Source organism: Ochotona princeps, chromosome 20 (genome assembly GCF_030435755.1).
Source record: "Ochotona princeps isolate mOchPri1 chromosome 20, mOchPri1.hap1, whole genome shotgun sequence".
Classification (NCBI taxonomy): Eukaryota; Metazoa; Chordata; class Mammalia; order Lagomorpha; family Ochotonidae; genus Ochotona; species Ochotona princeps.
The window spans coordinates 16,098,679-16,124,556 of record NC_080851.1 but is presented as its reverse complement, the minus strand read 5'-3'; the positions used below and the strand labels follow the sequence as shown (position 1 = coordinate 16,124,556).

Genomic DNA, 25,878 nt, shown 5'->3' with positions numbered 1-25,878 from the left:
AGCCGGGGCACAGCCGTCATTGTCAATGGGATCTGGCTTACCAGACTTTAGAGATTCTGTTTTCTCCACTTCATTGGCATCTTTGCCAATCCAAATGAATATCTGAAAAATGAAACAACAGCAACACTGTACCTCTTGAGGAGTCCTGACTCGGTGCTGGGCACTGGGTAAAGTACTTCACACTCCCAGCTTGTTCACTTCTCACCACGAGCCCAGAAGTTGGGGAGCTCTAGGGGGACCCAGAGAAGTCCACTCACTTCTCCAGTGCTCACCCTCATCACAACACACCCAAATGGACACGCATGCTTCCTTCCATGTTGATACTCATCTCTTAGTTGAGAAAGTGATCTTTCACAAAAACAACTGACAGGTGTTTTTCTGCATTTTCTCCCTGGGCTGGGGAAGACCCATTTCCCAGATGGAGATCTAGGCTGGGGGAAGACCACACCCAGACACAGAGCTGGTCTATAGGCACTCCAAAACTCTCACTTCCTCTTATGGCATTGTGCCCTGGAAACTTTGACAAAAGTGTTATAATGCTTAATATTTAAGTATTGAGCTTTAAAAATGTTAAGCTAACAAATATAAAATGAATGCATTCTTCTCTTTGTCAAATGTAACAAAGGGTAACTTCCACACTAAAAAATTCTCCTGAATTGCCTCACGTTTAAATCATTTGTTGGCAGAAAAAAATCAACCAGTTAAGTTGAAACTGCTGGAATATGTGGGTGCAGGGCATATTACTTTAAGGTAAAAGCATGATTTTCAGACATGAAATGTAGCAAATGTACAGAATCTGTCATCCCAGAAACAAGAGCTCATTACAATTAAGGATAAATACTTCTGAATAAGGAAATATAATTCCCAAATGCACAGAAGAGTTTTACCTACATGAGGTTTAAAATTTCTCATCCGGAAAGAAATGATCCATTCACCTGGACAGAATGCATGACTATTCCAACATGGGTCACAGCGGATGAAGAAGCACAGGTGTGGCACAATGGGGTGGCTTAGCAACGAGAAACAGACCTCCAAGTTACGGGCTCTGTGGTTGACTCCAGGTTGGGGCCCAATTCAGAGGAGCTTTTCATGTTTCTTTTTTTTAAATTTAGTCACTTACACACTTAAATATTCCCTTTTACTATTATTAGTTTGTAAGGAGGTTTTACAAAGCTATCACATGTGGCATATCAAATTGTCATTTTTTTAAAGTTGGGATATGTACAATACTGATCTCTTCTACCATGTAGATTCAAATCTGTGCTAGTTTCTTCCCCAGGTGGGGGCTTCCCCGTGACTTCTTGTCAAATCTCAAGAAGCATTCTGAGTTCTCTAGCAGTCCTCTAAGTATGGAGGTAGTATGATTATGTAGGCTGGATGACCATATTAGGAGTGGGTGAATTTTACAAGAGGTTTTTTTCCCTTAAAATTATAAAGGCAATGATAGAAACTGCATATTTATTTCCACATTAAAAACATTAAATTGCTTTGTGCATCAGTTTTAGTTTTGCCCAAGCCATATTGTTTAATTAACGTAGCCCAGTTCCTACCTGCTCCCAGGCATCAAGCAGCATGACATCATCTTCTGCTAAATCATTCTGGGTGAACTCTCCTGGAACCTCCTCAATCTGCAATACATGAAAAACTGCATACCAAACAGGAAAGCAGTGACTCTTGGAATATCTACACACCTTTGCCTTTGTATTATTTTGGAACGCCATGAAAAACTGGCGGTCATTTCCAAATGCCTGCCCCGCCACACAGATTATACTCATCTTACCTTAACAGTAACTGGTTTGTCTCTAGCCTCTGGTCCTGGCATGTGGGAAGACTCAACTTCTTTCTAATCAGACTGTAAGGTAGAAGCCCACCTTGGGGCTGGCCACCTCTTAGGATTTCTGTATCTCAGATCAGAGGGCCTTGGACTGAGGCCTGCCTCTGCTTCCACTTCAGTCTCTTCTGGCTGTATGTGGGAGGCAGCAGGTGATCAGTCAAGTGCCTGGGTCCCTACCACCCACGTGGAAGACGGATGGCCTTCCTGGTTCCTAGTTTGGCTTGGCCTACCCCCAGCTATTGCAGGCATTTGCAGAGTGAACCAAGGAATGGAGGCTTTTTCTCTCTCTTTCTTTTCCCTCTTCTCTCTACTCCTTTCCTCCCTCCTTCTGTCACTCAGACTTTCAAATCAATACACAGAAACTTCAAAAAGAAAACTAGTAAAATAAAATCTCATTTAATTGCCTTTGGCAGTGACATACTGTCATTCTCATCATCATGTTCTGTGTTTGGGAGCTGCTTAGGTTTAACGAGTCATCCCTACAGTGGGACCAGTGTCCTTAGAAGAACAGGAAGAGGGAACAGCAGAGTGGCTCAACTGGCTAATCTGCCGCCTCCAAGTGCTGACAGCTCACATGTTTGCTGGTTGCAGTCCTAACTGCCTTGCTTCCCATCCAGCTCTCTGCTTATGGCCTGGAAAAGCAGCAGATGTCTCCAGTCCTTGGACCCTGTCACCCACATGGAAGATCTGGAGGAAGCTACAGGCTCTTGGCTTCACATAAGCTCTGCTCTGGCCACTGGACATTGAATCAGCAGATTAAAGATAGTTTTGTGTCTCTCCTCTCTGTAAATCTGACTAAAGTGCCCTCTTCTGGCCATGTAGGATAAAAACTGAAAGCCAGAAGCAAGACCCCCCACAACAGATCTAAGGCGATTTGTTCTTGGACTTATCAGCTACTGGAACTGTGAGAAATACCTGTTGCTTAAACTACCACGTCTGTGCTATTTTTGTCACAGCAGCCTGAGCCAAGCCACTGATACAGATGAGTTTAATTTTAATTTAATTGCTTGGTATCAACGCCTAAATGTAAAATGTTACTGTTGATTGCATTTGTAGGTACATATAAATCCTCTGTGATGTTTTCCACTGACTATACTATTCCCATAACATCTTTTTATTCAATCAACAAGGTAAATGTTTTTGTTACCTTGGGAAACAGAATTATATCAGAAATGACTGCTGCCCACACAAAAAGTGTCAGATTATAAAACTGGGCCACCCCACCATATGTTCATATTCATATGAACAATTATGAATACTGTGATAAGTGTGCAGTAGCTGGTATTTTAAGAGCAGCTCCATTTATATACTAAATTACAAGTATTCGTAATGCATTCACACCCACTGTTGATCCATAACACTGCACGAAGAATAGCATCTATGGTACACAGGTAATCTGAGAGTCACAGGTGCACACTGGATGGAAGGGGTCCAAGCTGATGGGGATGTTGCTTCACCCACTGTTGTTAGTTTCTATCCCCCTGTTCTTGGGACACTTACAATGAATCTTCCAGTTTTGTTAGAACAGCCATAAAGCCGAGGTGGGTGGTCTTCAGCCTGTGTTTTCAGCAGGGGTGAGGTCTGGTAATCCTTTTTCCCTCCAAGAGCATTCCAAAACTCCTCTGTGGAAAACATACTAACTTAATCCAATGCATATCCAGAGGCATGGGATGCGATCATCCTACATGAATAAACATCTCAAGTTGACTTCAATATTAAGTAGTTACTTATAGCACATGGCATGCATGCTCCCCGTCTGCAACCAACAGAGGGATTCTTAACGCCTAAGACCAGCAGAGAGACAGTACACACCTGGCTCCCTGCCTTCCTGAATCCTGGTGGTGCTGCACTTGAGGATGCTGGCCACATGCTCCGCGCCCTTCTCCTCGTCCTGGCTGGAACCTTTTCCAATCCACATGTAGCCTTTGTTCTGTTTCAGCTTCAGGACAAAAACGTCGTTGGAGTTCAAGGAATTTGCATCAACATCGACCTAGAGTGTGTAAAAACAACGCAATGGTTCACATTCACTGCTCTTCTCCCAGTAAAGGTGTTTCCTGAAAGCCGTGACTGTGACAAACTATCCACAGCTTCCTGCCCTACAGCCAGGGGACACCAGTGTGGTGTGTGCAACACTACAGCAGGTACTCTTTGATCTGTGTCATTTTAATGCTCAACCGACCTCCAACGGTAGCATGAGGATCTAAGAGCAAAATTAGTCCGGCGTGGCTGACGTTGTGGCCTGCGATGCTGTGGTTTGAGTCCCAGCTGCTCCATTTCCCACCCAGCTCCCTGTTAACGTGTCTGGGAAAGCAGTGGACAACGGCCAAAGTACATGGGTTACTGCCACCCAGGTGGGACTTCCAGGCTTCTGGCTTTGGCCTGGCCCAGCCCTGGCCAAAGAATGTGCTAGCAAATGGAAGCTTTTGTCTTTCTTACGCAAACAGGAACCGGAGTCTACTGTGGGCAGAGACTGTACTATAGGCTCAGACTCAGGTACAGCTGAGTGACTGTTCAAATGATGTCAGATGTATTAGAAGGGATTAAAAACACGGCAGTGATGACTGTGTTCATCCAGTGGAGAAGCTGTGGATCCTGCTTGGGATTTGCTGGGGGAACCCAGTTCCACCCATGTGGTCCCACAGAAGTGAGAGGGGCCTGGCTTGTGGGGGGCAGCATTCTGGAGCCAAGGAAAGATACATGAAGAGTCTTGGGTTTGGCAGCAGTAAGTGGATCCTAGTGGATTTGTGACCCTCTCTACAAGTCGTGTGGCCACACGGTTATGTGACTCTGTTATGGTCTCTGTGTGGGACTTTCTGTGTGACCGTGCAACAGGCCGTGCTGCAAGGCTGTAGGAGATGAAGGGGAACCATTCAGAAAGGCTGAGACAGGGAGGAAAAGAGAGCAAGGCAACTTTGGGGCCAGAAATGAAGAAAATGTTTGAGGATGGCAAAGGGGATCTGCTATGCCCAGCCATGCTGTTCGGCTCATCACATGGAACTACCAGGAGGAAGGCGTCAATCCAGACTGGCCAGGACCCTGCCCACTGTAGGAACACCGGAGGAGGCCAGAACAGCTGCCTGCAGTTTTAGAGACATGTCCCTGCAGCTGGTAGTGCCGGGGAGGCAGGTGTGGGTACAGTCCTCTCCCAGCAGGGCTGAGGCACCAGCACGGCCTGAGGAACCGATTAGCTGTGTTGATGAACATGACAGGGATCAGCCCAGGCTTTCAGGGCTTCCAATTTCTAGTCTACAGGTCTTCTTATCCATCAGAGGAAAGGGCCAGGATGATGAAACATGGGCAGGAGGCCCCTGCCCAGAGTGGCATGGAGTTAGAGCAGAAGATCCAACACAAAACATTTACAAAGAACATTACAAAGAAGATGAAGATAGAAGTTCTATAAAATGATGCTGACTCATGCATTTCAGAGACATCGGGAATGGGGAGGCTACTAAGCAGGCTGTGTGGAAACAAGCAGAGGCGTTACAAACGCAGGATGCCATCTCCTAGAAACACAGTGTGTGTGAGTGTGTGTGTGTGTGTGTGTGTGTGTGAGAGAGAGAGAGAGAGAGAGAGAGAGAGAGAGAGAGAGAGGATCAGAAACGGGACAATGGTGATTCTGATTGGCTTTTCCACCTAAAATCAACAAGAGTGCCATAAGGAGAGCTTAACCGTCAGTTGGGTAAAGGAAAAAGAAACAATCATGATTAAACAGTTGAGAAGCTCTGCACAGAATGTTCTAGTTGAGCTCAATACTTTTGCTGGTGTTTAAGACACCTGACTCAATGACATCTCTGTGAAGAGCAGCAGACTGAGCCCTGCAACAGTCAAGAACCTCCGTGGCATGCAGAGGAGGGACTCCACAAAGCTGCCCCAGAAGTGTGGTGTGAGACACCTGGGGCAGGGATATTCCATCAGACAGGAAATGTTAGCTGTGGTGGCGGAGACGGGCGCTAGTGGGTGACTAAGGGGACTTCTGATTGTGGTTAAGAGGCAAGTCATAGACAAATAGTTAAACACCATGTCAGTGGAGTGGTCGGGGTTGACAGCTTATTGGAAGAGTATTACAAAGTATGGGCATAGAAACGTGGAGACAGGGAGTGAACAAAGACCACTCTTTGAAGGATCCATACTCATGAGAAGGATGGAGGGATGATGAAACTTGAGAAGGTCAAGGTCAGGCTCAAGGCACAGTTTTTAAAGAAGTGAAGAGTAAAAGATTTGGAGCAGAAGCGTAAGTTGATGACACATGAGAAAGGAGATTATTGTCTTTCAACAGGATTAACTGAGGTGGGAAGGTGACTGGAAAGACAGAAACCCAGGGAAATCCTTAGGAAAGCATTTTTGCATGTAAATAAATTATAATTTTACAATTTATTTCAAAGCATAAGAGGGAAAGAGAATATAATGTATAGATTCAGATAAGTTGGTGAAATGGCAAGGGAGCAGAAAGCAGACTCATGTATGATTATGTTTATATTCTCTATGAATTCTGAATCAATGACCCAGCAAACACCCAGCAGAGAGCAGGGGTGCTGCAGCTTTGCGGGGACAAGACAACAGTACGTGCGAGAGACGTTCCTCACGTTCAGGTACAGGTGGAGGATTTCTGGAATGTGCGTGCTGGTAGGGTAGCCAGGACACCTGAGATCTCATTTTCTCAGTTGGCCTGCTAGTTGGAGAAAGAAGAGTGGTAAGGGTGAGAGGGCAGGTAGCCTTTGCAGCCCCATGCCTGACTCCCTGGTAGGCAGACAGCGAGGGAAAAGAGCTTCCCCTCACGGGCGCGGTGTGTGAGTCCGTGTCTTCAGAGAGCAGCCACAGAGCAAGAAGATGAAAGCGGAGGGTAGCCGAGAGCAGGGACAGGGGGTCGAGGGTGAAGGGATATGTGGGACCTGTCGGTGTGAAAGGCTCAGGTGCATGGCTCGTGTGAAGAGATGGGGGTGGAAGATGGGCCCGGGTTTGGGGATATACAGAGTATGCAGGACAATACGGGAGAGATCTGCAGACTTGGATCTGAAAACAGGTGCTCAGCAGCTGAGGTGTGGCTGAACTGCCATATGGGTCAAAGCACACAGCCATCTGGAAACCTGGGCCTGCTGGCTTTGTCTGCACCTGCAGTTCCTGTCCCTGACCCCACAATAGGAGGTGTGGTTAGAGACAGTCTATTTGATCAACACACCTATGGTTCTGGCCCACTGTGGCCAAGTGGGTTTACTTTATCTGTTACACTTGTCCCAATAAGGGCTTCTCCCCTCACATCATCCCAGTGTGGTCAGGCAGCTGACTGTCACCATTGGCCTTTCTACAGTCAGTGTTAAGTTGTTTCATGCCCTGCACAGCTTGATGTGTTACATACAGCTTTCTTAAAACTCATTTGTCTGGGGTTTGATTCCACTAAGAAAATGAGATGTCAGGTATCTGGAGTTTAACCTTTTATTCAACTCTCTTGTTTTTAGTGTTTCTTTTTATTATGAATGGTGGATAACTACAGAAGGGAGGACTAGAATCTTTCCATGGCTCAGGTATGCTGGGACATAGCCAGGACATGGTTGACTGAATGCCTAACATTACCTCCACAATCCTAGTGATGGATGCCAGGTTTCTCCGGACTTGAAAGAGGCGCACAGGGGGAGCAGGTGCCTGACCTCCTTTCTTCGATGTTCCATTCTTGTAAATAATGAGTGGCTTGTCTTTGAATAAACTCAGCAGGTGAGCAGGCTCTTTTCCTTGGGAGACTCGAATCTGGGAGTAGAGGAAAGTAGAGAAAACAAATATCATCCAGAAAGCAATAAAATCTAAATGTGTTCCTATTTTATTTTCTGAAAACAAAGCCGTGGGGCAGGGCCGTGGCCTGGTGGTTAAGCTGCCTGTGTCCCACCCTGGATGGCCTGGGTTTGCTTTGTGGTTCTGGCTCCTGACTCCTGGTTCCTGCTAATGTAGACCCCGGGAGGCAGCGTGGTGGATCATGAGGTGGGGGCTCCTGCCACCCATACAGAGGTCTGGATTGAGTTCCCACAACCAGATTAAGTACTGGATATCTGTAACCTGATGTGAACATTACTCTCCTTTCAAGAGCACCAGCACTTCACAGCTGTTCACAGACACGCTAGATTCCTGCGTGCTTTGAAGCTGGCACATAAGGTTAAGACATACGTGTTTGAATGCTTCAAAAAGTAAATACAAAATCACCTCATTATTTCTAGATTCCCACATTTGGGAAACGAAAATAGATTTCCAGCCCAAATTATAAGCTGGCAGACAAACTGAATATGTATACTTCCCATTTTTATCTCTGTATAGACATGATAATAGCAAATGAGCTCAATAAAAGCAACTTATTTATCATATAATACAGGAACTTTTCTGAATAAGAAAACTGAAGATAAATGGTAAATGCTCTCTTGATTTCATTTACCAACATTAAATACTAAATTAGAATTTTCTATTTTAAGTACTGATGCTTCTTGACATAAAGTTCAAACACCGTGAGAGTTCCCTGATTGCCTTCCTGCCTCCCCGATTTTTTCCTTCCCTGTGTTAAATGTGGCTGTCCCAGCTACCCTGCACTTTAGAAGATGCAGGGATTTCTAGAGTAGGAATGCTGATTGTACTAAGAGAGTGAGGCTTACAGACAGGCTTGGAAACAAGGGCCTTCATGAATGTTTCAATCAGATATGTTACAAAAACATTTCTTCAATCACAGAATCAGAGATTGGCTAGACACAGGAGAGTGTACCCAAAAACACAGTTACCTCAGCATTTCATATACCTGGGACAAACTTCAACTGGCAGGGAAAAAGGATGAGGGGCAAGAGGAGGAGGAGAGAATAACCCCTATTTATACCCATATAACTGTATCTTGGTAAATAATAAATAAACTTGAATAATAAAAAAAGAAGAAGGACCACTGATTATAATCCATCCCCTACTGTAAAAGCCAGATGAGAGGGCAAAGGGATAGATTAAAGACATTTCAATATTGTTAACGGACTTAGTAAAACAATGCATAAGGCACCTGTTACGAGGCCTTAGATTTTTCATGCATTATTGTACATTACTGCCACCTTGTGGTTAGACTAAATATTATCATTTCATTGCCAAATTTGTAGTTAAGTCATGGGTATATTCAGTATCCAATTGGAAAGATGGAATATGCAAGGTGAATGCATGTCGGCGAGTTCTGAAGACTCTGATATGGAACACTTCATCAATTAGATGGCATAGATGAATAGAGCTTGCTAGAAATACTTCACTCAGGAAATGAAAACAATGCTTAATGAGGAAATAGAAAGGAATGAATTTAAGCATGCCATCATCCCGTTAATTTGATAATTAATGATTGATGGGTTAAACTTCAGAAACCTTAGTGCACCTCTTTAAACTCAGATCCAATTTGCATGCTAAATCTACACCAAGAACCAAAATGGAAAGAAACTTGGAAACCAAGGCGAGACTCCTCCTTCTAGATTTTTACGCTTTTAAAGTACGCAACTGATCTCTGTATTAATTAGTGAAACTCCCCATGTAAACAGTTGGAAAAAAAAACAACAAAAAACAGAGAATACAAAGCCAAAAATGTGCATACCACACATAAAGCACAAGCCTTCAGAGCTTTTAGGATACACACACACACACACACACACACACACACATATATGGAGAGGGAGAGAGAGAGAGAGAGAGAGAGAGAGAGAGAGATCCCATCCATTGGACTTCCCAAAATACCAGGCCTGAAACCAGATGCCCAGTGCAGGTCTCCACATGGGTACCAGGGACCCAAGAACTTTGGATTCATTAGCTGTTACCTTGTGGTTTCTGTGTCATGGGAGGCTGGAGCCAGGAGCCAAGCCCCCGGGCAGTCTGACATGGGCCTCCCCGCAGGAATCCCATGACTGGCCCAACACCCACCTCGTGCCTTCAGTGTGGACCAGAATCTGGAATTCACTTTCCAGATGACAGAGACAGAAACCTTATCAAAAAGTGGCCCCAAACCCCACCCATGTGACCAGCTCCAGTTACAATGAGAAAATGAGCACACACAAAAGGAAGACCTTAGGTTAGTTCTGGGGACAAGGGACAAGCAAACGCCCTTGCTGGGATGAGGGAGAAGGTAGGCACATTGGAGCACACTCGAGAAAGATGGAGTCCCTCTGCTTCAGTTCAGAGGGACTTCAGTTGCACAGAAAACCATTTAGCCATGATCAAGAATGCCCATGGTTACTAGTAAGGATCTGTACCAAGCAGCAGATTCTCCATCGAACAGAGAGGATGACGGAACCTGAGCGGACAGCAAAGAGGGCTGCGGCCGGCCGACACCTGCCCGGCGGACACAGGACGAGAGCCAGACAGTTCATCTCCTACGACAAACAAATCAACCCCTACCTCCACCCCTGTCCACTTGCTCACTAAAGTGATTTATTTGTATGTCTATGGAATTGTTATTTGGCATGAGGTTTAGTCATTCTTCATAGTTACTATTCTTGTTCTTGGATCAAAGGCCCCAAAGCGATCATTCTCCTCCACTTCCCGCTCACTTGTGGCTGTTGGGCTTGCAGGCAAGGTTCTGATATCTGAGGTAGGACAGCTAGGGCCTGTGCTGTCTTGTCCAGGTTTAGTTCTGTTGGCCTGTGCAAAGCACAGCCTTGGCCCTCCTGACTTGACAGTGAGCCCATCACTGTCTCATTCTCTTACTGTATCTGTGTGGGCTTCTTCTGTTCTGTTGCCTTTTTTTTTTCTTTCTTCCCATTGTTAGGACAAATTTCCATGATTTTAGAAACTTAAAATGTAAAAACAGATTTATCTTTTTCTCCAGGAGGGAAGTCCTAAATATGGTCCCAGCTAATTTAATCCCTGTGATAAATTGGGAGCAGTAGGGCCCGGCATGGTAGCATAGTGGTTAAAGTCCTTGCCTTGAACGTGCCAGGATCCTATATGGGTGCCGGTTCTAACCTGGCAGCTCCACTTCCCATCCAGCTCTCTGCTTGTGGCCTGGGAAAACAGTCAAGGACAGCTCAAAGCCTTGGGACCCTGCACACGTGTGGGAGACCTGGAGGGAGTTCCTGGCTCCTGGCTCCGGATCAGCATAGCACCGGCTGTTGTGCTTACTTGGGGAGCGAATCATCGGATGGAAGATCTTCTTCTCTGTCTCTCCTCCTCTCTGTATATCTGACTTTGTAATGAAAATAAAATAAATCTTTTAAAAAAATTTGAGAGCAATAACTTCGGTCACTAGATGGAGATCAAGGCACACCTTTCGGGAGGCTCCAGGAGTGACACCGCCTTGCCTTGTGCGGCCTCCGGAGGCCGGCTGTTCCCTGCGGAGGGTCCTGAGCATCTTCAAAGTCGGCAACTGCCGGTGGAGCCTTTCTCATGCTACATCCCTAACTCTGCCTGCCGTCTTGTTTCATCTGTCAGGAGCCTATCATTACACTGGGCTGCCAAGTGAGCCGAGAGTATCTCTTCAAAGATATGCTGATGAGCCACCTTGATTCCATCTGCAATCTCAACCCTCTTTGCTCTGTAGCAGAAGCCATGTGCGGCGTCTGAGGATCGGATCAGGAACATCTTGGAGCTACTACGCACATTTAACAACATCTGTAGCTGATAACACAGATCAAAATCAGTGTCGACTGTCACCGTTGCATGGTGTGATTGTAATTGGAAGATCTGGTGCAAGAGGGGCTCCCAAATACGTTGATAGTCATCCTTAAGATTGGTTTCAGAAGCAGAGATAGGCTCCCGTCTATTGGCTCATTCTTTGAATACTCACAGTGGCCAAGCTGGAGTTAAGTGTGAAGCTGGGAGCTGAGAACTCCACCCAGATCCCCCACAACAGTGGCAAGAACGCAGTCACCTGAGCCACCACTCCTGCCTCCCAGGGCTAGTTAGCATCACTGGGACACTGCAGGCAGGAGCAGGGCCAGGAGTCCAGCACTGGCAGTCCGATGTGAGATCTGAACGCCAAAACCCCTAGGCCAGAGGTCCATCTCTGCTAACAGACTTTTGGTGTTTTACCTTGCTTTGGTTCAATCCTTTTCCAGAATCTGAGAAAATCAATATGGCATAAGAGTAAGAATATTTAAAATTCCAAAGTGAAAATAGAATGTCAAGAAAATGTCCAATCCCCACCTCAGCTTTGAAGGGAAGCTTTCTCTAAATATTGCAATAGTAAAGATTTTATAGTGGATGCAGGGATAAAAACATTCCAACCTGCACAGCCTGTCCTCCAAGGGAACGATCCAGCTGAACCGTCAGGAATGCAGATGCTGTCAGCTCGTCTCTCGTGGCATTTGCTCCCTGCCTGGGGGAACAGGAGTGAAATAAACTTGCTTATATTTAACTTGGAAGACCTTCTCATGAAGGCTTTTGTTACTTTTTAAATCATTCGTTTGTGAGGTGGACAGATGGAGAAAGAAAGAGAAAACAACCTTCTATCTGCTAATTTACTGCCCAAATGTCTTCAACGGCAAAGTTGGGACGGGGCTGGGCCATAGTTGAACTGGCATATCAGATTTCAATCCAGGTCTTTCGCTTGGTGGTATTAACCTAGTTACTTGAACCATTACCACTGCCTCCAGCTGTCTGTGTTACCAGGAAACTTGGGGCACATCATCACCTGTGACTCCCCTCTGACTTCTCTGCTTCCAGCTGTTGATAAGACTGGCTAATTTACATTTTGGGTTTACCCTAGAGAAAAAAAACATACAACCAACTAGCAGGTTATATCACCCAATCTTTGTCTCAATTTGCTCGCTTTTTCTTTTTCTTAGTTCCGCCAGCAACCCTGAAAATGTCACAAAAACCTTTTGCTCTTAGTAAGTAACCTGTTCCTTGTCTCCAATCCTTCCTGTTCCTGTCAAAACCTTGTTTTCCATTCACATGATTTGCTTTAGAAGCCACTGGTTCTTTGCTTCTCATTTTGAAACCCAGTGCTTAAGACAAAGAAAATCATTAAAACTATCTATGGTTGACATGATTTCTAAACCTGTGGTACTTGCTGCTCATTAAGAGTAAATGCTGCTGAGCCCAGCAAAGTAGCCTAGTGGTTGAGGTCCTCGCCTTGCACGCACTGGGATACCATATGGGCACTGGTTCTAATCCCGGCAGCCTCGTTTCCCATCCAGCTCCCTGCTTGTGGCCTGGGAAAGCAGTCTAGGATGGCCCAAAGCATTGGGACCCTGCACCCATGTGGGGGACCCAGAGGAGGCTCCAGGCTTCTGGCTTCAGATTGGGTCACCTCAGACTGTGGTGGCCGCTTGGGGGGTTAACCATCTGATGGAAGATCTTCTGGTCACCCTTCTTCCTTTCTATATATCTGCCTTTCCAATAATAAATAAATAAATAAAAACAATCCAAAAAAAGGATAAATGCTGCCCAAAAATGTAATTTCCTACTTCGAGTAGATCAGCATTACCATTGTTCAATGCTCTCAATTATAGATGCTTCGGAGCAAAGTCACTGCTGAAATTGTTTCTCTTCCAATATGAGTGATTTTAGAAGTACAAAAAATTTGTGCATTTAGAAGTTAATTTAATTCTAGTATTTCACCTTTAACTTGTTCATTCACAGACTTATTTTGTTTACATTCCTTTATGGAAATTATCAAGTCAACTGGAAAAATATTTCCTTGCAAATCCAGTCTTCAATAGATTGGCTTATAAATGCTCCTTTACTATGTTTACAGAAACTTCTGTAGTTCCACAAACCATATAACATCAGCAAATTTATTTATCCAACATCTACTTTGTTAAATGCCAAACACACAAAATAATTCTTAAGTATCTTAATAACTGAAGAAGGTATACATTCTCATCACAGAAAGGTTAAACATTCAAAAAACAGAAGAAGAAAACTAAGTGAGTCTCCAGTTATCCTCCAGACATAGGAACTATTAACAATATGATCTTTTCACTGGGAATTGTTTAAGGTGTGGACTAAACTTGTCCTCTGTAAAGGAATTCCTGCTCACACAACACCCAGATTGGAAACTGGGCTCAGCCTCCACTCTGTTGTTTTTTCCATTCCTTACAACCTGTCGTTCTGTTGCTACCCTGCTTCCAATCCAGTTTCCTGGGAATGTTGCATATTCTCCAGCTGTTAATACACCATAGTACGATAGATATCCTTACACTACATGTCTGAGCATTGGTCCTTCCTTTGTGAGTATGGCTGTCAGACTGATTCTAAGCAAACCCAAACCTCAGTTAACTCCAACCATCACACAAACCTATGTAAGAGGGAAATCCAAATATTCTAGTATATTCCCTCCATTACAGGGAATTTTAAGAAGACAAAGCATGAAGACTCATCCATTTGAGATCTCTGGAGCAGGCAATGGAGTCACAACAGTTCTTGCAGTTTCTTTTTAAGCACAACTTTGCAGGTGCAGTCCAGAGGGACCCCAGCGGTAGCCATATGACGACACTGCACCCATCCCTGACTGCTGGAGTATTAGCTGCCATACAAGGTAAGATACTCAACTACATGTTCACCAAGAGAGCTGCTATTGAAGACATCAAAACTTCTTTCCCAGACTACACAGGAAAAATTTCTAACTCCTTGTGTCGTGGATAGCAGCTATAAAATAATGTCAAAAATACTATGTGAATGCCACATAAGCCTCACTCATTTGGAATGGAAATTAATATTTGGAAGCAAAATCTGGTTCCTGTGGAACCTGAGCTTACCACGTGTAGATAAGCTGTCCTCTGGGGTAAGTGTACAGGATGATGTAGCAGTCGCCACCATAGAACTCACCATAAGAATTTGGGTCAACTGGGATCCTACCACAGCTTTCTACACGCCAGATCTGGAAGGGATAGGGTATGGATGCAAAGATTAAAATTTTATTTATCTAGCAACATTTCTCACCAGCTGTAAATAATTTTCGGTTTGGGCTGATCATTAAACAACTTTAAACGAATTTTCTAACTAGTATATGAATTAATTAGAAAGGAAGAAATTGTTATCAATTTGACAGTTTGTATACTAGTCTTTTAAGTGCTTATAATTGTTTTGTGTCCGCTGCAGTATTTACCTCAGTCCTAAACCTGGAGCTTAAAAATTGCCTATCATTTGATCAACTAATGAAAATAACTTGACACCTAAGTAGACTAACAAATTTAGCATTCAGTCTAGGAAATTCAAGTGTTTTTCATTTTTTTTTTCTCTTTTATTGTTGATGAAATAGCACATATTTTTTCTCTGTGGTCTGACATGAAGCTATTGTTTTCTCAGGTATTGCTTGTTAATTGTGCTCAAATAATAAATACAACGCAGTGAACTGAATGTCTGTACCTCCCCCCCCCCAATATTCATGTTAGGATTTCAACCCCAATATGAAGGTTTTAGAAAGAGGGACTTTGGCAGGTAATTAAGTCATGAGGTAGTGTCCATACAAATGGGATTAGTGCTCTTACAAATCAGACCCCTGACTGCTGTCCAGCTCCTTTTCTCCCACATCAGGACACCAGGAAAAGACAGCCATACATGATTTAGGAAACAGATCTCCCTAAAACCCACCAAAACTCCTGTGTTAGAAAACAAACTCAGGGAAACCGATCTTAGAACTCCCACTCGAGAACCATGAGGACTAAATGCTGTTTAAGTGCCTATAGTACGGCACTGTGTCACAGAATAGCTAAATACCTCCACTTTGCCGGAACCATCATCCACCATGTTATGCTGGGCAGCCATCTGTGAAGAACTGTGTAACTTTGAGGCATCAAAGGGAATTTGCTTTATCTGAGCCACTTTCTCTGTGACATAAACCTTCCCAAAGCCATCACTCTGATCTTTATCTTTCCAATCCTTGAAGAATTGCTTGAAGATTGGTGTTTCACCTCCTTCTGGAAGAACTTGAATCTGAAATTTAAAATAACAACAGTAAGTAGGAAGAAGAGAGACTGAGGAAAAACAGTACCAGTAGAGAAATACTCAGGGAAATGGAAAGATGTTTTGTCTGGGCTCTTCCAACTGCAGACATGAATTCAGGCACCAGGGTACTGAAGTAATCCAGCCCTGCTTTCCTTACAACAAAAGTAATTGCCACAGGATGTGAATGTCTGAGATAAGAATAAAGTTCTTGCATCTTTCACTACAGAAGCCAACTATATTTGTCGTTCTACATTTGGTTTACCAAAGCGCTTGACCTGAAAGAAGTTATTGCAAGGTGTTGCTTGAGTCAGAATACCAAAATGAGAGGAACTCACAGAATTGGGAGATTCGGAGAGGAAAAGAGTAAGTAGCTAGTGTCTGAGCTGATCTTTGTGAAAGCAAGTATTATCTGAATATTAGGCCTCATCTGCACAACTTGCTCCAAGGTGGGTCATGTTGAATTGAAAGCTGTGGAGGAAGTGAGTGGGCTCTGTCAGCTGGCAGCCCTATCGACTGATCTCCCCCACCAGCTAACACAGTAAGGACACGTGACATGTTTGCACACTGGGGAATGAGTTCACATGTGTGCAATACTTTGAACTCAGTCCTTTCATGAATGTTGAGCAGATGTCATGCACTCCCATGCTTTAAATCCCATTCTTCCAGTTCACTTTTACACATACTTGGGTACTGGTGGGATAATTCATCTGCTCTAGGAATTCTTCAGCTGTTTTCATTGCAGCCTTCCTTTCTTGAGGATTAGCATCTTTTCCTAAAACACAAGGTAAATTAAAGAAACAATTTTACTAATGGAAATATAGGATGACATAATGTTTATAGACCACAAATAAAATTACAATTTAATATAAATTCTCCACTGACAGAATTTCAAAAATTTCTTACTATGCTGGATGTATGTGACAATGAAATAATAAATGCTATTTATAAAAATCATTTTGTATTAGTCAAAATGCCATATTTAATAACACAATCCCTGGTAAATGATGCTAGTAGGACAGATAGAGCTGAATTTTATGTGAGGGAGTTATAGATCAAATCTGAAATATAGAGATTTTGTGTTTTAATCTGAGGCACACAGGCAGAGATGTAGAGAGAGGAAGACAGGGAGAGAATGAGAGAGATGGAGAGAAAGAGAATGAGCATGCCCAACCACTGGTTCACTTCCCAAATGCCTGCACTGGCAAGGGCTTGGCCCAGGTTAGGCTGGAGCCACACTGTGGCTAAAGTCTGAGTTGTGAATTCCACCTGGGACTCCTAAGTCAGTGTCAGCAACATGATTTCTTGACCATCACTGCTATCTCCCAGCGTCTGCCTTGGCAGGTAGCTGCAGTCAGGAGCAAGAGCAGAGTAAGGAGCCAGGATGCTCCAGCGTGAGGTGTGGATGTCCCCACTGCCCGGCTACCTACACCAGGTAAACTGTCCTTTTCTAAATCACAAAAGATGTTTTACTCACCCTTAGGAAGTATCTGAAACCTGGAAATGCAGCTATAATAGAAATAACATCTTTTACCTTTCCATACAAAAATTTGTTTTGCAGCGCCATGGTCCAAAATAAAGCATTCTTCAGAAAGCAGCATTGCCATTGAGAAGGGATTTTCCTCGGCCACTACGGTCACTTTCATGGCTCCGCTTGCATCTGAAACCTGATATAAAAACCATGAACACAGTAGATTTGTCCTGCCATAGTTTGCCTTGAGATGATTCAAACCTTCTAAAATTACAGTAATGACTGCATAACTCTTACAAGCAGTGAAAAACTGCTGAAATGCACACTTTGAACTCACGAGCTTTATGGTATGTAAAGTATATACCAATAAAGTGATCAAGGGAACAAGCAGACAAAAAAAATAATAACCCATGTGCCCAATTCTATCTTAAAAGATCTTTTTCAAAAGCCTTTGAGGTAAAGGAACCACAATGATAAAAGCGTAGATTTTGACACTGTGTTTCACACATCGGAAAATAACAGTGATTGTTGTAAAGGTGACTGTTTCCAGGTGCTCAGATGTGCTAAACCACCACGTGACGCGCCTCATACGAACGTGTCTTTGACATTTTAAATCAATCTTTACAAGTCTGTAACAACCTTATACTCACTGTAAACACACAAAAAGCTCACAGTTCATACACATGCATATTAATATATGAAAATCAAAATCCTTCTAGGCAAAGCTAAATCTAGGACCCGGACAAAAACAAAACAATACAACAGCAGCAACAACAACAGAAACAAAACCAAATCCCACTATCTAAGGGTGTCCTTGTGAAGCTCTTGTTAGGATCTCAGGAAGCTCTGAGTCTACTGCCTAAGGCCCTTTAGTCAGCAGAAGGGTCTTCAGCAGCAGCTCCCTCAGCAGATGGAGGTCAGGAAGGCTGCTGGACACCTGACCCTGCACGGAACAGCCCAAACAGCAAGGCTGAGAAACTCCATCAGAATGTACGAGTCAGGGGCTGACATCATAGTGTTGCAGGTAAAGCCACTTCCAGCGCCACTAGCATCCCTTAATTGGTACCAGCTGGAGGATGGCCCAACTGCCTTGGCCCTGGCCACCCATGCACGAGACCCAGAAGCTATGGAAAATGTTTCTTTCTGTCTCTTCTGATCCCTCTATAGTTTCAACTTTCAAATAAATAAAATGTTTGAAAAAATGTTACAGACGATATGAACCCAGAGGACAGAAATGATACTGGCTTCGCCAGTCTCCACCTCTCTCTAAACAAGATTTGCAATGCTGACTTATATTTCTATGTCATTTACTTCATAAGGTGCTTTTTACCCAGGACATGCTCAAACAGTTCTTAAAGTGGTAAATGTAGGCCAATAAGGTGCAACATAAACTCCACAGCAGTGGAAAGACCTGCAGCCCTAGCTACCACTTCCCTTTGGGCCATAACAAGCTCCATCGTCATCTTCCTCCAGTCACATGTTTTCTGAGCTTCCATTTCTCATCTTGGCAAAACCAAAGGTTTTCACTAAGTGCCACCGACATACTGAGGCCTACTTTGGGGAGCATGAGGGCATAACACACAGTTAACTGGGGACTCAAGGAAATCTAGCGGGGAAAATAAAAATTTTACAGAAAATCCTAAGAGAAGTACAATGAATTCCACATCACACATTTCTTTGAAAGCTGAAGTTGAACCTTTCGGCCAGTCAGCCTTTACTGAGGGGCCTCTAGGTGAAGGATGGTCCCTGTGCTAAGGTACTGACACATTCCAGGTATTGCTTACAGATGTTTTCTAACTCAGGCTTTGAAAGTTACATTTTTTTGTAAATTATCACAGCAGATTTATTCTGTCATATTTGAAAATGATTAGAATGCATTTATTAAAAGAAAAAGGCTGCACAGTGGTGCTAAGGCACTGAAATGACTTGAATGTACATGTTAGAATTTAGTGATTTTTTTCCCCAAGTCAGCTTGTGGATTGCAATGTAATTGACAGGATACTTGTCAAATACCCAGATCCCAGGGTTCTCCTCCACCAGAGGCAAAGATTCACAGCACCAGGGTGGAGTCTGAGTACCCCAGATGATTCTGCTTCCAACTTCCTTTGGCTACCCCACATTTAAAAAAACTATGTTTGGAAGCACACAGTGCAGTTCCACTAGAGGGAGCCATGATCCAGGCTTAACATTTTCCCATTGAAAATTTTCTTCAGTCCATAATGCCTTTCAAGAGATGGTATAAAATGAAACGGTGAAGGATGTTGAAAATAGGAATTCACTCTTTCTAAAGTAAGGAAGCCATGAGGTAGTTAAATAGCAATTTCTGTGTGGCTCATATAGAAATGATGGTTGTGAAGCTTTGCTATTCAAGAAAGAACTTCCCCATTATAAACAGGAACTACACCATGCAAGCCAGTGATCTTCATTCAAAACCAGATTTCCTGAACTAGAAAGCCCCTTTGACGGTATTAAACAGAACTCCTTCCTGTTACAGATGAGAGAATCTCTAAGTGCAGGGAGATTATGATCCACCCCTCATCAGCTGTTTATGTGTTTATGTGCTGCAACGGACGGGACTGGAATGAAATGTGTGGTGTTCTGGGGCAGTGGGAAAAGGGGACAGGTGTAACTCTGGCATCTGGCTTCCTGCTGAATGCCCCTGGAAAGGCAGCAGGACACAGCACGAGTACCTGGATCTCTGCCATCCAGGTGGGGACAAGGATGTAGTTCTCGGCTCCTGGCTTCAACTTGGCCTAGACCTGCCTGTTGTTGCAAGATCTCTCTCTTTCTCTCCGCGTGTGTGTGTGTGTGTGTGTGTGTGTGTATCTCATTCAGCCTTTCAAGGAAATTAATAAAAACATCTCTAGGATCTCTCTTTTGCAGTCTCCAGTATGCTAACCAGCAATTAAAACAGTAAAAGCATGGAGTTGAGGAGGATGTGAGTCATCCCCTAATACAATGCCTTTATCACTGTTTCAGATAAGAAAATTAAAACCTAAGACATGTGACTAGTCATTGACCACAGGGTGGGGCGGGTCAAAGTCGCTGCCTCAGACAAGCTGGTTTTTACTCTTTCCTTTCAGCTGCTTGACTTGACAGGTCTATTATCTCTTAATAAAGGATGTCTTCATATTTCTAAAGAGGGTGTCATAATAAGGTGAAAGTAATGAAATCTTATCAAGAACTTACAGGAAAAAAATTTGCACAGTATATTTACTCTAGAAATTAAGCAACTATTTCTATATAATATATTAAAACACATTGTTGCAGATTTCTATAGTAAAATAGAATTGGGGCAGATGCTGTGGCATAACAGGAAAAGACTCCACTAACAATGCTGGCATCCCATCTTGGTGCTGGATCCTGAGCCGACTGCTCCACTTCTGATCTAGCTCCTTGCTGGTAGTCTGGGAAAAGCAGCATGGCCTGGCCAAGTGCTTGCCTGGGTCCCTGCCATCCACTCTGGAGACTGGGCTGCTGGCTTTGGCCTGGCCCAACCCTTGCTGTTGTAGCCGTATGTGGAGTGACCTGGCAGATGGAATAGCTTTCTCTCTCTGAAACTCTCTCAAAATTTTTTTAAAAAATAAAGTACTATCGATGTTTATTCTAATTTAAAAATCACACACAAAAAAGCATACTTTCAGTAAATAAACGACAGCAAAGAGCAGATCCTCCCTATAGACTTCCCATTGGAGGGCAGTGAGAGGGATGAACCCTGAGGACAGTCCCTGCCAGTACAGGCCCCCGGCCACCCGCAGCACGGTGGAAACACAGCCCCCTCCTCAGTGAGCTCACCATGTAGAGCTTGGCCACCTTCCTGTTGCTTAGGTCAGCTCTGCTGTCCTCGTCGTCGTCTCCATCCTGGAGCTCCGGCTTTTCCCCTAAGACCTAGGAAAAAGAAAACATGGATCAAATAAAGACTTCTCACTGAATCATGGAAGATTAAGAATAACAGTAAGCTGTCTCACTCTTCAGACATCCATTACAAAATAACTGGAATTAAAATCAGCAAGTTGAGGGGTCAGAACCATGGCAGTGGCAGGTTCAATTCTGACCAGGCTGGCACTGTTGCCTGAGGCATTCTTTGCACATGTGGTGTAACTGGAGGGTTCAAGTGAAGTGTTGGGCAGGAAAAAACATTAGAGTCTTTGAATTTATTTATTGTAAATCACAAGCACATATTGAAAAACACTTTAATTAAGTTGCCAAATTATTAACTGGCACAAATACTACTAATGTTAAGGACAGGTATAAAATATAAACTTATTCTAAATAAAGTACATGTTATAACAGTACAGTATACATTCACGTTTAGAAAAGGTAAAGGCAGCGTTATATAGATCGGATATTTACCATAGAATGACATACTGATTTATATTCAGCATTCCCTATAATACAGTGCCTGAAAATGTATCCTTCAGAAGAGCAGTGTACAATAAAAGTGCACACAAATCTAATTTTTCTAAGCGCATGGGTAAAACCATAGAGAACAGAACGTATCTCCTTTGGGAACAAGACATACAATCATCAACAAAATATTTCAATTATTGTACATGCTAAATGATTATAAGCTTTTTTCTTTTGTGTTAAAGGTAGGAGCACACCAAAACTTAAAACACTAGTAAACAAAAGCTTTTTTTTCACATACAGTTCATAAGAGCCGTCAGAGATGTCTAATGCCCTCAGCAATTGCACTCCAACCTGGACAGCAATTTTGGATAAACAGTTAAGGCTCAGGGCATACCTAATGCTGGAAAATCTCCATGGACCAGCTAACTCTGGGGCTTGGGACATACCCTAACTTTTAATTTTCAGACAGCAATTCCCATGTTATCCAGTTAGCTTAATTAGCTTCTCAAGGGACAACAGTCCAGTTGGGAACTGAACCCAAAGGATTTACCAAAATCAGGCTTAACTCCATCAGTACAAGGGTGCTGTATACTCCAAATACCTTTAGGGATGATTTAAGAAACACTTACCAAACATACGAGTTTTTCCAGTCATTTTGTCCAAATGCTAAGGATTTTACATTCTGCTTAGGAACAGTATAATAAATATGAAGGTACTTTGAAAAATTAATGGAAAATGGAATTAAAAGACACTTATTTTGGTGCCAAACAAGTGAAATGAAACCCATGCATATTGTTTTTTATAATAAACATTTCCAGTAACTTTCTGAAGACCCTTCATATGCATAGATTTCATTTTTTTTGCACAAAAACAAATTTACTTCTTCATCTTATTTTCCAAAAACATTATAGTTTTTGCATATGTTTACTTTATTGACTGTATCATATGTCTTGCTCTTTGCCATAAACTGTGTAAATAGAGCTTTTCTTTTCCTCCACCTGTAGGATCATGCCTAGAGTTAAGATATTTTTATTCTAGACTAACTATGTGACTAGCATTTAGCTCATGGAGTTGGCATGTGAAACAGCATATGAGGGACAAGAAAACACAGGAGTCTTATTTGACTTCAAAATTTTCTTTGTTGTTCTAGCCAAAAATTCATTCAAGTTTGTAGCTCTTTTCCTTTAGTTCCTTTCTGTAAATTTCCATTTAAAAGTACTGCCAACATGTAACATGCCCTAAGATGAACTTGTTTTCTACAAATCATGTGTAATTCTCTATTGTGTCAGTGTATCTCCAGTTTCGTTAAAATAAGTGGACTTAAATTTAGTCTTTAATTCTTCCTCTCCTTCACTCTGAATCTCTTGCCCATTTAGTCATTAAATTCCATAGTTAGTAATGGTCAGCATTACTGATTGCTCTTTCCTTCTTAAAAAAATGTTTGTGAAGCAACAAAAGATTATTTAATTTGATAGACAGAGTTGCAGGGACAGAACGAGAAAGAATTAGTGAGAGATATTGGATCTGCTGGTTCACTCCCAAAATGGACACTTTGGTGAGGGCTGGGCCAGGCTGGAGCCAGGATCCAGGAGCTCCCTCCAGGTTTCCTACAAGGCTGGCAGGGGCCTCAGCACCCGGACCATCTTGTGTTGCTTTCTCCATGTGCACTGGAGAAGTGGAGCACTAGCTCCCCCATGTGACGCTGGTGCTGTAGGCTGCCACTACAACCCCAGCCACTGACGCTGGTGAAGGCCCTATTTCCTCTTATCATGGGTTACAGCCACTCCTGTCAGTTCCACACTGTCATCATTCTTATTTCACCTTGTCATCCTACAAGCTGTCCTACACACTAGCTGGAAGGCTTCTCACTGCACATTACTGCTGTGAGAGATCCTGTTCTTTGCAACACCATGCATGAACCTAGAAGACATTATGCCAAATGACATGAGCTAGACACAGAAAGCCCAATATCACAAGATTTCACTACACATGGATTATAAAACAGTCAAACTCATGAAAACAAAAGAATCTTTGCTACCAGAGCTGGGATATGGAAGAAATGGGGGAAATAGTGGTCAAAGGTCAAATTAATAGGAGAGAGAGAGAGAGAGAGAGCTCCTATTGCTAGCTCATTCCCCAGGCACTCAGTCCACATCCCCACGCGAGTGGCAGGGATCCAAATACTTGATCCAAACACCTGCTGCCTTAGCAGGAATCCGGAGCCAGCGGTGAGGCCAGTACTAGAACCCAGCAGTCCAATATGAGGTGCTGGTGCCCAAAGGGTGTTGAAGCAGCTGCTCCATATGCACTTTGCATCATCTCAGTGTGAGTGGCTCCACTTCTATTTTCACCATACACAAAGAAGAGCCTCAAGTTTCAAGAGCAAACATTCTAATTACTCAGTAATGTTTGTGCTTTCCTTCACCAGAAAACAATCATATGAAGGTATATGGAACACAGAAGCAAACTTCAGGAGTCAAACAACCCCCTTTTGTTATGGTCTATTTACTTGGCTGCAAGGCATTTTGTGCCTTAGGTATGTAACACAAACATTTGATAACAGGGAAGACCCACAGAGATTAAAAATCAAAACAAAATAGGTCCTTTAGGGGAAAGGCAGGGGCCACGCTGACCCTGCTCCACCTAATTCCGACATGCTGCTGCTCTCTCAAGGATGTGCTTCTCAGCCTCGAAATAACTTGAACTCTTTAGTGACACCAAATAAAGGGAAATTTAGTATACTAAAGGTTTTCTGATGGGGGAGAAGGCATTTAATATCCAAGCGTGGAAAGAAGCACAAAAAATTTTTAAAATGAGTCTTCACTGTAAGGGTATTAGGACTATCTGGGCAGAACTGTCAATGTCTGAATTCAATCTCTGGACTCCGACATGTCCAATTTGATGGAAGTGCCAGCACTGTATATTTTAAAGTTCTTTGTTAAGGTTTGGCAATATGATTCAACTGCTCAGTGGCATCAACCATCAGGGCAGGTCTGGCAAGCTTTTCTGAAATGCACATCTTCCCCCTGGGATGTCTTCTCTGAGTAATCCATCAAGCCTCAAGATCTGGAAGTTTCCCCATGTCAAAATCCCAGGTACAGATTTCAGGCCATCTGTGTTTTGTGGGGATAACTAAGCCTTTCTTCTCATAAGACCTAGACCTTTGGGCATTTCTGTCTGATCTGGGGTTGATTAGGCACTTGTAAGTTGCCCTTTGCATTTTTATAGTTACAGTCACTTGTGTGAGGCACTCCCTTATCTCACTGACACACCCCTTGCACTGGCAGGATCAGATAGTCCCAGCTGATGGAGTCATTACCAAGAGGCTCTGCGATCTTGGATCCACATTTAAACTATCTATTATCACAGGGATTAACCAAGCTAACACGTACAAAACGTTTGACTATTGCTGGCACACAGTGAGGGTTCAACAAAAGTTACACCCTGTATTTTTCTTCACTCTTACATATAATCAAATCTTGTTCAGATCAAAATACTATAGTCGCCTTTTTATGTGACCCTGTACAACACTGCCCTGTCATGGAACTTCTCACCATACATCCACTAGTGCATTTATACTTTACTATTTGTTCATGCCGTGATCTAATGCTTTTATAAAACAGTCTCTGTGCTTAGATTTAAGACTACAGAATCAAGACAGGACTATAAGTCGTTCTCTAGTCAGAACCTGGAGAGTCTCCCGTGCAGTCAGCAAGGGAGTAGCTGAGAAGGCCGAGGAGGAGGAAGGGGACACACACATTTCCTCCCTCCTTTGGAGTTTCTTTACAGATATAATGTGTATCCACCACTACTCCCTGCCTTTACAGACCATAGTTTGGCAGTAGCTTGTTGTAAATTCATTTCAGTAACATTAATATTTCATTCTCCAGTTATACAAGGTACAGAATCCTATATACCAGGATCATTGTATGGAACCTCTCTGTATGTAGATAATAATGTCTTTTCTTTTTAGTAGCAGGTTAGTGTCTTTTTTCAGGATTCTTAGATACTAGAGAATATCCTAGCCACAGAATTTCCTATTAGGCAGGAGACTACATTTACACAAATAAATCCTTTCTTTTTTTTTAAAAAAAAGCTACTTTACTGTCACTTTTGTAAGTTTTTTCCAAAATGATGCAACTGCAATATTACAATGTACTAGACACCATGAAAAACAGTACCAATTCTAATAGCACAACACTGATTTGCACCATAATGATTAATACAACTCAGCTCCAACACTATCGTTCTCAGCTCCACAAAGACAGTGCTTAGTAGCACGATCTAGTCTCTGTCTTAAATGTGTCAGCACAGTTCCCATGATACTAAACAACTATTCATTAAAAAATAAATA

The 25,878-nt window shown here is 43.0% G+C and overlaps 1 protein-coding gene across 1 annotated transcript in view; it reads right to left on the bottom strand.

Moving 5' to 3' along the window:
• Positions 1-25,878, bottom strand: part of SCIN (scinderin) — a 52,826-nt gene that overhangs the window by 1,134 nt on the left and 25,814 nt on the right. Inside the window, exons 5-15 of the mRNA XM_004582346.2 lie at positions 20,970-21,062; positions 17,238-17,370; positions 16,390-16,478; positions 15,479-15,694; positions 14,518-14,639; positions 12,041-12,131; positions 7,403-7,573; positions 3,647-3,824; positions 3,335-3,456; positions 1,551-1,628; positions 42-102 (exon numbers count right to left, since the gene is read on the bottom strand). Of these exons, the coding sequence (XP_004582403.2) occupies positions 42-102; positions 1,551-1,628; positions 3,335-3,456; positions 3,647-3,824; positions 7,403-7,573; positions 12,041-12,131; positions 14,518-14,639; positions 15,479-15,694; positions 16,390-16,478; positions 17,238-17,370; positions 20,970-21,062 (1,354 nt within the window). The remainder of the gene's footprint in view (positions 1-41; positions 103-1,550; positions 1,629-3,334; positions 3,457-3,646; positions 3,825-7,402; positions 7,574-12,040; positions 12,132-14,517; positions 14,640-15,478; positions 15,695-16,389; positions 16,479-17,237; positions 17,371-20,969; positions 21,063-25,878) is intronic.